This window comes from Balaenoptera musculus, chromosome 5 (genome assembly GCF_009873245.2).
Source record: "Balaenoptera musculus isolate JJ_BM4_2016_0621 chromosome 5, mBalMus1.pri.v3, whole genome shotgun sequence".
NCBI lineage: Eukaryota > Metazoa > Chordata > Mammalia > Artiodactyla > Balaenopteridae > Balaenoptera > Balaenoptera musculus.
In genome coordinates this window covers 36,976,836-36,989,035 of record NC_045789.1, presented here as the reverse complement: position 1 = coordinate 36,989,035, position 12,200 = coordinate 36,976,836, and the positions used below count along the sequence as shown (strand labels likewise).

The 12,200-nt window shown below is 32.9% G+C and overlaps 1 protein-coding gene across 3 annotated transcripts in view; it reads left to right on the top strand.

The window, feature by feature from the left end:
* TLL1 (tolloid like 1) overlaps nucleotides 1-12,200 on the top strand; it is a 225,937-nt gene that overhangs the window by 165,724 nt on the left and 48,013 nt on the right. For all 3 annotated transcript variants that reach the window (XM_036854033.1, XM_036854032.1, XM_036854034.1), the window contains exons 13-15: nucleotides 8,882-9,077; nucleotides 10,760-10,885; nucleotides 11,989-12,149. In XM_036854033.1, coding sequence (XP_036709928.1) covers nucleotides 8,882-9,077; nucleotides 10,760-10,885; nucleotides 11,989-12,149 — 483 coding nt within the window. The remainder of the gene's footprint in view (nucleotides 1-8,881; nucleotides 9,078-10,759; nucleotides 10,886-11,988; nucleotides 12,150-12,200) is intronic.

Below are 12,200 nucleotides of genomic sequence, written 5' to 3'. Positions count from 1 at the left end.
AGATCAGCACCGACACTGCATTAGATGAGGGCAGAATAAACCAAAGACCAGTCAGAATCCTGCAGCAAAGTCTGCATCTAAAACTACTGCACTAGCTAATGAGTCATTTTTGTGTAGTGGGGAGAACTGAGTGAGGGATTAGAAGCTAAGGGATATGGGAATTTGTCAAGAACTCCTGAGCATGTTTAAATTACAGAATCAGGCTAGAAATTGAGAGCCCAAGGTGGAGTAGGAAGGAATGATGAGGTGCTGGCAGTAGGTCCAGGAAAGAGTTAGAGATCCAGATGCCATTCCTGGAGATTATTTCTTTACTGAAATTAGAAGGCCTACTTACTGTCCAAGTGATCAGAAGGCCGGGGTAGAGAACCCCATTCATTGCCAGGATGTACTTGCCACTGAGTGTGGTGACTGTGTAGTGTCCCAGTCCCCATAGCAGGAGCTCCAGGGGAATCCAGGTGTTACTCAAAAGCCCAGAGAAACTCATACCCCCACCTGTAAACTGTGTAACATATTTTTTGGTATTGTCTCTACCCCTTTGCTTGTACCTTTTAATTTTCAAGACATATTTCTTTTTAATCATGAAAAAACTCTCTTTTATGCTGTGATCATGATGTTTATGCCCCTGACCCCTTTGCATTCTTGGAAACCTTGGTTCTGAGATTATCTGATTCACATTTATTTTTAAATTTTATTGGATTGCAAACATTATTCAAATAGAACACTTTATTGTAAAGAGTAAACCAAAATTGGGTAGGATTCACTTTTTAGACCAAAACAACTGGTTCACTGAAAAATTATCTAATGACCACATTACATGTGTTAATAGTTTGTACTATTGCAAAAATTAAGAGATGAACTGCCTTTCAATATATAATTCAATGTTTTATAGAATTCTATTATAGTAGTGATGTCAGCAAATACATTCATTCCATGCATCTAAAAACTGAGATGCAGAAATTGCTGGCTTAGCTGGTTTGCAGTTTTTTTTTGGTTTTCTACGTTTTTTTCGTTCGTTTGTTTGTTTTGATATATCAATATAGTAAGAGTGATATTCTTCAAAAATAGAATAATGTAAGGACAAATAAGAAAGATTTACACCTCAGGCACTTAAAACCATGCCTGACACAAAGTAGTCATTTAATAAATACTTGTTGATTAAGTGAAGGAATAAGTTATTGCTAAGCTTTGGAAATGAGGTAAAATCATGTCACAGTTTGGCTGATAGTACATTTTATTTATTATCTCTAGTTTCCTGTCCTTTCTTCATTTTGCTTTATTTCCTTATGTTTTTCCTCCTTTATTTATATGCTGGACATATTTGAATGTCTAGTAGGCCTCTCATCTTTAACTGACTAACATCAAGCCTTTGATTGTCTTGTTTTACTCACACTAACCCATTCACCTTCAGTCTTCCCTATTTCAGTATTTAGTGTTTCAGTATGTCACTATTTACTCAAAGAATATCCCTAATTCCACTTTTTGTCTTAAACCCCAAGGCCAATTAATCAGCATATTCCATTTGCTTTGTCTTTAAAATATACCACATACATGACCACTTTATACCTACTTTCTGGCCACCACTGTTCTAATCACTGCCTCTTGCTTTGGAACTTTGGTGAGCTCTTCACATCTCTACACTTGCCCTACATATCCTGATATCCACACAACAGCTGGGATGATACTTTCACAATGTAAGTTATATCAAACACTCCTCTGCTTAAAGTTTTATCAAACACTACTCCCCATGTGCCTCATGGGGAAAATCTTTGTGTTAGACTTTCAGGCGTGCGTTATAATGCTGTTGGCCATGAGTTCACTGTTAATGAATTGGAATATCTGTGAAGGTACCTTTAAACAGAAACACACATAAAGCAAGGTTAAGTATTGATATGATGACAAAAATTTTGTGACCAGAAGCTCTCAGGAACCTAACCCTGTATTTCTCCAGGAGTCATGAATCAGTGTTCACTAACTCAGTGTTTTCAGTGACTTTGTTGAACTCAACTACTGCTAATACTAGAATCAACTGTATATATTTTTAATTTGGTCTAGTGGTCATTAGGTGGTTTGTTTCAGTTACTCAGTTATCTGTTTATATCGATTTGTTTTTGTTTACATAACATATTTTCAATATACAGCTTATGCATTTTATATTTAAAATGTATAATTTTAAAAAGGTCTTCACTATTTCTCAGTGTTTTGTGTCTTTCTCTGACAAAACTGTTTTTATTCACTGATATCAATCTTTGACTTTTTCAAACACTTTCTATTTTTGTAACTCTTTTATTCCCTATGTTACTCTCTCCCTTTTTCAGATAAAAGGGCCCTTAAGATAAGCTAGTTCTGTTGAAATCTACTATAAAGAACTTACTGGCTGTTCATTATTTATGCCTTTCTGTGAATTTATGTCATGAATATTCACCTCTCCTAATGCTACTTAGATTTTAATGTAAGTACAGAAAGAAATCTGAACAAGTGCTTTTGTTAATGAGGGTAATAGAGTCCTAATACTTCTGTAATCATCACCTTTGGGAAGATTTTTCTTCTCTAGTAGTTACTGGTATGTTGACTCTTAAGACCAATACTGAAGTGAGTTTGTACATGAATGTAGATAATGTCTAAAATCATTTTGAAGGACCGTCTTCTCTTCAGCAGTGGTGTTATTTGTAAAAAAGCCTCTATACTACTATTTCACTTGAGAACTTTCAGTATGCAGAAATACATAAGAGAAAAAGTTGGGGAGACTTTATAGTACAACTTCAAAGAAATGTCAATAAAGCAGGAAATAAGTGAAATAAACCCAGAGCTTAGTTATGTTTAATTAAAATCCCTACATACATTTATTTAAGTGGGATTACATTTGAGGTACTTATCAATATTTCTACACACTGTGATTTGGTTATATGTTCCTTTTGAAAACCATAGTATATAATAGTCTTTCCCGTCATTACTAGCAACATTCTAAACTACATACGAAAATTTTTTATCTTGGTACAGTTGACCCTTGAACAACACAGGTTTGAACTGCAGGGGTCCACTTATATGTAGACTTTTTAAAATAAATATAGTACCTGTTATTTTCATTTTACAGATCTTTAAGTGTGGGGGAAAGTTTGTGTTTGATTAGAGATCACAATATATGGAATCAGAAGAATTAGGGTTTAAGTGGTGAACCTCTCCAAACTATTTCAGCCTCCTTCCCTTGGGTGAGTCATTTATCAGTTCCTTTGTTTTTAAGGCAGAGATAGCAGGTGGCGGTTTTTCCAACTGTGCTGGGTTGGCACCCCTAACCCCTACGTTGTTCAAGGGTCAACTGTACTTTGTGAATTACCTAATTAAGAGTAATACTTTAATTCCTTTAAATATTTTATATTAGTTTAAGTTAAGTAGACTAGTCTTTGTGAATGAACTAGGAAGCCAAGACAAGATCTTAATTAGTTAACATTTTAATGCTTGCCCTGCACTATCTTTGGATATTTGGCTAAGAATGTATATTGGTTAATGACTATATAAGAGAAGTAAGTAGCTCTTCAGAATTATAGTTTAGGCTATCATTCTGCTCTGAAAGATTAGATTAAATAAACTTTCCCGAGGTCACACCGTTCTTAATTGGTAGACTGTGAGTGATACCAGTTCCATGGCCTGGCACTCTTACACCCAGGTCTTGGTAGCAAAATGAGGCATCTAATTCTCTCATGGCAATAAATTCTTTCCCATCATAACTACTGTCATTTGTACATTTGAGTTGTTTAATCAATAAATGCCTGTCAGTCAGGGACATGTCTGTTTATTCATCACTGTTTATATACTGTCAAGTATATATTTATTATCTGGTCATTATAGATTTTCAGTAAATATTTATTAAATTTATAAGTGAGTAAAAAATAATTGTGTCATGAAGGAAAAAAGAAATCAAATGGCAGCATTGACAAACCTGAATCATATAAAAATAGACCTAACCCAGCCTTATGGTTTTGATTTTCACATGGTTGAGCATTTTGTTTTTTCTCCTCCATTTTTGAGCTCTAATTGTATACATATCAATATTCATTAAGTATTAAATAGTAATAATAAAACTAATACTAATTAATAAAATATTAAATATGACAGTGGTACATTTTAAAATAATCATCTATTAAACTTTTTTCCTTTTTATTTAAAATTCCTTTTGTCATAGCATTTATTACTTAAACTTACTGTATTTTTCTCATTATTAAAATTAATTTATTTTTAATAATAAATGCTAATCTTGATTGTTTTTGTTAGTCATACTTTTCTTTAACATTTTACCTCAAAGCAAAAAATAATGACTTAGCATTGTTCTAAATGTATAGAATTTTAAGTTATATTATCTATAAAAGTTAAATTATTTATGGAGTTGATAGTATGAATTATATTTTGAAATTACATTCTAACACTCACAGAAGACTTTTTTTATTATGGTAAAAGAGACATAACATAAAATTTACCATCTTAACTCTTTTTTAAGTGTATAACACAGTAGTGTTAAGTACATTCACATTGTTGTGTAATCAACCTGCAGAACACTTTTCATCCTGCAAAACTGAAACTCTTTACCCAGTAAGCAACAACTTCCCATTTCCCCCTCCCCCCAGCCCCTGGCAATCACTCTTCTGCTTTATGTCTCTTTGAATTTGACTATTCTAGGTACCTCGTGTAAGTGAAATCATAGAATATTTGACTTTTTGTGTGACTTTTTAAATTTCACTTAGTGTAATATCCTCAAGGTTCATCCATGTTATAGCACTTGAAAGGATTTCCTTCCTTTTTATGGCTAATATCCCATTTTATGTATAGACCACATTTTGCTTATCCATTCATCCACTGATGGACATTTGGATTGCTTCCACCCCTTGGCTATTATGGATAATGCTGATATGAACATGGATGTACAAGTATCTCTCCAAGACCCTGCTTTCAATTTTCCAAATATAAAACCCGGAAGTGGAATTGCTGAATCATATGGTAATTTTATTTTCAATTTTTCAGGGAGTACGGGAGAGCTTTTACTGAAACTATTACCTAGAAACTTTGGAGTTTTCAGAGGTTTTTACAAATAAGTAGGTATTGCAGTAGATGTTTTTGCAATGTTATATTTATTTGGAAATTTGATTGTAAAATGAAAGCAAAGTGTGTGAATGGCCCCTGAGCCTGGGTATGGTATCTTGCTCCAGGGCTGGCATTCCTTCAGTCTTAGAGCTCCCCCACATGCACTGACCACAAAGCTCTGCACTGGTTGGCAGTGTTAGAATGAGAGGCTGACTACTTTAGGTTACTTTTAATTGATTTTAGTTCTTGCTAAATAAAATAACTCAGCTTTTTGATGCTTCCTCTCTAACCTGCCAGTAAAGACATGGACCCCCCCACTTAGTAATGAAATGTAATATTAATCCCTTCTGGCTAAGGTTTGTACTTATTCTTCCTTCTCTGTGTATTTGGATTCACTTCCAATATCATTTATATATCAGTTTTCTAAAAAATCTTCAGAACTTAATGTCACTTTCACTGTTTTCTCTATATACATATTAGGTCTGTTTACGTTATGATAAACTTGCCACATTCCTATATGGTTTGTGTTCTGATTACCTTAAAGTCTGTAATGAATCAGCATCATCATTACCGAACATTTATTACATGTCCATGCTTTAAATCAAGAAGAGACTGTTTTTCTTTTTCTTTTTTTTATGAATTACTGACTTTGGTGTTCTTTTTCTCATGGTACCTAAGGTTACTGGCATAACATCAATGAACTTATCCACTTTTTAGCTTCAACCATATTTATTTCTTCAACTATATTTATACTAATTGATAAAGTAATCAATACTGCTGGAGAAAACGTTACATAAATAACATAAATAAAATAAATCAAACTCCTATTTGTGCTCACCATCATTACTGTTATGTGGATGTAGTTGAAGAGGTATAATTATAATTAACACCAATAGAGCAGATTTATTGTGCTGGTATTGCAATTAGGATTAATATAATTAAACTGGAAAAACATGTAAACAAAGATCATGGAGGTCATTGATGTGATATCTAGGTCAACAACCATGGCATTTACTGTGTGAGACTACAGTGTATATTTCTATTGTTTTACCCCTAATACCAGGTGCATAATACTTAATATATAAGTAAGATGTAATTCATAAATAGGTACTGGTGGAATCAATCCTAAAATTGGTCATTTTTATTCATTTTACCCATGAGATGTTTACACTTTGTGTATCATATAAAATATTTAAAGCTCTAATTTTTACTAAGTAACCAGTGAATACACTATAAATTAAAATGTAAAGAGATCTATTGTTTAACTATTAAAGGAACAGGGTGAGTTTTATATACAGGGAAATACCCATTATCCTATATCCTTTTAATCACTGATCATATGTAATTTTTTTCAACAGTGTCTCTCTTGTTTTCTTCATACTGTAATTTTCAAAAGCAGTAATTTCTTCAAAATAGTAATTAAAAACCCATTTTAATTAACCTTCTTATTTTTTACTCTGGTATGGCTTCTGATATGAAGCAACGTGATTTTTTTTTTCTATTAATTAACTTTCTATGGCAAGCAGCTACTTTCTTCATTGTGTGTTCTCACTCCCTTTCCTCTTCTAATTAATTTTTTCCCCCCTTCCAATATAATTCATGAGTTGCAAGCATTTCATTCTGTGCTGCTCAAGCAGGTGAAGATAGATAGGTTGACTTGCTGAGACCTTTGGTTATTTTTCCTACAGTTTTGTTGTTTGTTCAGTTTTGCTTACCCTTTTATCAAGTTGTACACCTTGAGAGTTTTAGATATTATTTTATATGTCCCCTTAACCAATGAATAGACATTGGCCATCTGGAAATGTTCTCATATTTATGGAGAACTCTGATTTTGAAGGGACTGTATTAAAGACTGAGAGAAGAAGGTACGTTATAGCTGGTCAGATTGGCCTTGTCACCCCAGTGACTAACTGTTTTCCTAGTGAGACTGCTAGCTCTCCCTCACCTCTCTATTTAACAGCTACTGTCTCAAAAGTATGCTTTAAATAATGAGATATTTAAAAGAGAGAATATAAAAAAAAGAATGCCTGTATGTGGATAACTGAGTCACTTCGCTGTGCAGCAGAGATTGCCACAACATTGTAAATCAACTCTACTTCAATAAAAAATAAAATAAAATAAAAAAGAAGCATCACAAAAAAAAAAAAAAAAAAAAAATAATGAGATATTTTTAATGTTAAATATTTTCCAATTCTTTCCCATAATTCCACACATGAAGAGAATACATTTTTAGGGAAAAATCTGGATTTATGAGTCACAGTGAGCTCCTACTGATAGTAGGAGCAATTTAAAATTGCAACCTTCACGCCCGCCACCCCCACTGCTCATACTTCCTATCTTGTTTCACTTTGTATTTTTCCATAGAATGTATTACTTTCTAATATTTTATGATTATTATTTACCTTGTTTATTGTTCCTTTGCTGTCTACCCACCAGTATAAGCTCCAGCAGGGCAAGGCTCTGTTATTTTGATGAATGATGCATACTAAGCAGTGAGAAGAGTGCACAGCACAGAACCGGCACTGAATATTTATTGAAGAAATGAATGAATTCTGATTTGTGATTGGGAAAAGGGCAGCAGCAAGTGCAATACTTAGTTCTAACCAAACCTGCTTCAAAATCTATTTTTTTCTGTTTGTCCTTATGCTGCCTAATTTGAAGACTATCATTGTTAATGTATTGACAAATCAGGAAATGACTTCTTCAACCAACTATACCAGCAGTTTCATGCATACAGGTTGTAGTTCATAGAATGAATGTGTTCCCTGACATTCGTTCTGTAATAGGAGAATTCCATAAATTAGTGAATTGTATGTTGAATGATGGTTGACAACATGTGATACTTTTCATGGTTTATAATTATAGATGTCAGTGCTTTCCAGCTTCAAATACTTAATAAGTAGTTGACTCTATTAAGACTTCAGAGTTAGGGCCCATTTTCTATGAAAATAAAAAAGCAAGAATTTATTTAGAAATTGTCTTATAATTTATAAAAAATTTGTAAATTTTGTTTTGTTGTTTGTAGAAGTTTAGGGCTAAAACAAAGGTCTACAAACATTCACTTCTTCATAAAGCCAATAGTCTGAGCTAATATTTGCATTTAGTTGTTTAGGAAAGAGATTGAGTACATCCAGGGTGCATGGGTCGAGAATAATGTGTTAAGGTAAAAGGCTCATCTAAACATGCCTGTTACCCTGAGAGGGGCGGCCAGTGCTAGTTCTACAATGGAGTAGTCTTCCCACACAAAGCTATGCTAACTATGGATAAAGGATTTCATAGACTAGGAAGAAATGTAATCCCATGTTATCAGATTTTGCTTCAAAAAGATATGTATAACCTAAAATAGTGCAACATTTGTCAATAATATGAATTCAGCAGCTCTATTGATAAAATAATGATTTCTTTGATCAACTATGAGCAATTTTTATAACTATGTTTCAGAACAAATTATGCACTGCTTATAGCATATCTAGCCCAGATTTCTAATGATAAGTCTGGATTCCCTTAAATTCTATTTTCCAAAGAATTACTACTTGTATTTTTATTTTATTTTAAAAGGCAGTTAACTTCTATTGATCGTAGTGCATGTGGATGCACTTTTTCATAGATTTTTTCCTCTGTCTCTCTACCAGATTAATAATCCTTTATTCATGGACAGTGTAGATATTACCATACACACTCAACAGAAATGCTCTCTTTTGGTATAAGTAATATGGCCATGTTAGTGCTATGGCACTGAGAATACATGATACTTTTTATAGAAATAGCTTTGTCTGTTAATGAGATAGATCACATATTTTTACTCTTACAGATTGAGAGACATGACAACTGTGCCTATGACTACCTAGAAGTTCGAGATGGAACCAGTGAAAATAGTCCTTTAATAGGGCGTTTCTGTGGTTATGATAAACCTGAAGATATCAGATCTACCTCCAATACCTTGTGGATGAAGTTTGTTTCTGATGGAACTGTGAACAAAGCAGGGTTCGCTGCCAATTTTTTTAAAGGTAATTTGAAATCATTTAAAGTGGAAGCTTTTCTCTGTCAAGGATAAATGTGGTATTTAGCTTTGAGTTAGGGGAGAAATAAAGTAATATTGAAGATTGAAGTATGCACTATTCATAAAGATATTTTGATGGTTTTTGATGAAATAGTTTACTGGTTAAAAAACTGGAATTTGGAGATTTGTAGCACAGGGTAGGAACTCCATTAGGATATTCTACCACCTGTTTTTTAGGAAATAGTCAAAATAGCAAAATCCAGAAATATACAGACAAGAGGAAAATATTTGCAATATAGTCAACAAAGGGTTCATAACCAGAAGGGGATTACTGATATATAGTTTATCAATTTATTTCCGGGTGGCAGCATTTCTTTTTTTTTTTTTTTTTTTTTTTTTTTTTAGCATTTCTAAACCATCCCTTAGAGAACAGAATTCTACCACATTAGAAATAATTTATGGCCTCCTTAGTAGAACATTCTGATCCCTAAAATGTCTTTTTGACATTATTACTGATCAGCTTTAATTTTGAATTGTATAACCAAATTTTAGTTTATTTTCATGTCCCATGTTTGGTGTGTATTCCTCAGGTAAAAAGAAAGCTATTTTAGTGCAAATAATAACATCAGATTTGTATTTTGAAAATTCATAGGCACTTAGGTTAAGTGTGTTATTATAGAATAAAATTCTTTTATGGGAAGAGAAAATAAATTTTCTCTGTAATAATTTTTAAAGAATAAGTGATGGATTCAGTAGTGTATGTCAAAATTTAGTGTGAATAATATCTAGATATTTTCATTATTCAAAGAGCAATAATATAATGGATTTTTCCTGAGCATTACTTAGATGCTCACCATTTGAACTGAAAGGCAGAGAACCTTGGCACTTCTACTATATGTATCCCAAGTATTCATTAAAATGTTCATTTACATGCTTTAAATCTTCTCTATGTTATATTTTACAGTAGAAGAAACATACTATAAGAGTCTCTCATGTGATGTTTGTGTATTTGCTTAACAAAATGCTTAGTCTTTGGATGATGCATAATTTCTCCATGGAATATTGTTTGCTGTTTTCCTAACACACAGTAGGTTATTCCTAAAGAGTGAGATTATGGAGTACTTTGTCATATGTGTTTTTTAAAATAGTATATATTTTTCATATGTCTATTTCATATATATATTTCATGTTACCATATACAATTAAAATAGTTTCTGTTTACAAAAATATGGAATTATTGTATTTTCTGGATCAACATATCTATATAAAAAACAGTGAATGTTTTCAATTTAAAGAGGTCTAGTAAGTTTCATAGTTTTCCTTCTTTTTAACTTTTAGTCACCATATTTTATTTCTTAATAATGATATTACTTTAAAAGCATTTCTTCAGGCTACCTAGCAAACTATACAATGAAATGAACAGGTGAATCCATGTTTTTTCAGTAAGTTTTTCTATTCCATTCTGAAAAATCTCTAGGTTTTAATAATCCTCTTTAACTTTAAATTCAGAAAAAAAAACATACTGTGTCTGAGATGAGGTGATCTTCAGTTGGCCCAGTCCTTCTGGTTCTTACACAATTCTTAGATTGCAGTGACATGGGTTCTTGTATGTCATCAGTCAAGGGCTTGCAAATTGTTCCTGTTCCTTCGTTGAAGAAATCAATTGTTTAATTGTCGCCATTTTTATAGAGGAAGATGAGTGTGCCAAGCCTGACCGTGGAGGCTGTGAGCAGCGTTGTCTGAACACACTGGGCAGTTACCAGTGCTCCTGCGAGCCTGGCTATGAGCTGGGACCTGACAAAAGGACGTGCGAAGGTGGGACTGGATTTGCACGTGGAGTTCCCTGCCTGAAACCCCTACCCATTTCGTTCTACCATGTAGTCTCATTCTCTTTCTCTTTTTATGCCTTCCTCTTATACTAGAATAAAATAGACACAGTTATGAAGAAAATACAGTATCTTTAAAACACAGGACATTGTATTCCAGATAATAATGAAGTTATGTGGCTGTTATTTCCACGTGACTACTAAAAATAAATACACTTTAGAAACTTACCAAATATGGTAAACCTGAGATTACAGGTAGTTTAAAAAATATATTTATAAATATAGTAATATTTATATTAGCTAACATACATATCCACATATACATACATATGCCTATATACACAAAGGCAATTCAAGAGACCAGTTACTTTAGCTAACTCTTGACTCCCTAGGAATTAATTAGGAACTGTGTACAATATGTTCATTTCACTTAACTTGCTTTTGAAACCCTAATTTTCCTAATTTCACTATCAATAAGAAAGAGAGGTAACATAAATAGTACCTCTTTTAAATAGATCATCCAAAAGAGAAAGAAAACCAGTTGTTAAATGGAGTTTTTGGAATAACAAATATGCTCTATTTACTATAGTTTACCTTGCCTGCTAGCTCAAGTAACTCCTTCCTTGTCTTGGAAACAAGTAACAAGTTCCTTGTCTTGGAAAAAAAAAAAAGAGTTTGGGGAAATAAACAATTGATTTTGGTCTTGCTACATCATGCTGTATTGTACTTTACATGTATCTTTTTGTTAATTCTCACAACAATCGTATGGTGTAGATATTATTATACACATTTAAAATATAAGAAATCTGACCCCCAGTTTTCTTTATATTGCTCGCCCAACTTTGAAGTGATCTAAAATGTACAGCCATCATTTTCTTCTCTCCAAAGCTACAAAATAACACTTTATAAATTGGATTAGATGATTAAAATAGTTGTACTAAAGACTAAGGAATAGAGACTGCAGCTTTCTAGATTTTGAAAAATCCAGAAGATGGTTGAAATTTAATGCTGAGATGTTTGATTATCAATGGAAAGGTGCTAAGAAGGGAGTAGATTTATTAGGGGAAACCTTTCCCTTTTCTTTCTTTCTAGCGGCTTGCGGTGGACTTCTTACAAAACTGAATGGCACCATAACCACTCCAGGCTGGCCGAAGGAGTACCCTCCCAACAAGCACTGTGTGTGGCAAGTGGTGGCACCAACACAGTACAGAATTTCTATGAAGTTTGAGTTTTTTGAATTGGAGGGCAATGAAGTAAGTGAATAATAAATATATTTTTTTATAAAGTGTTTTAGGAATCCCTAA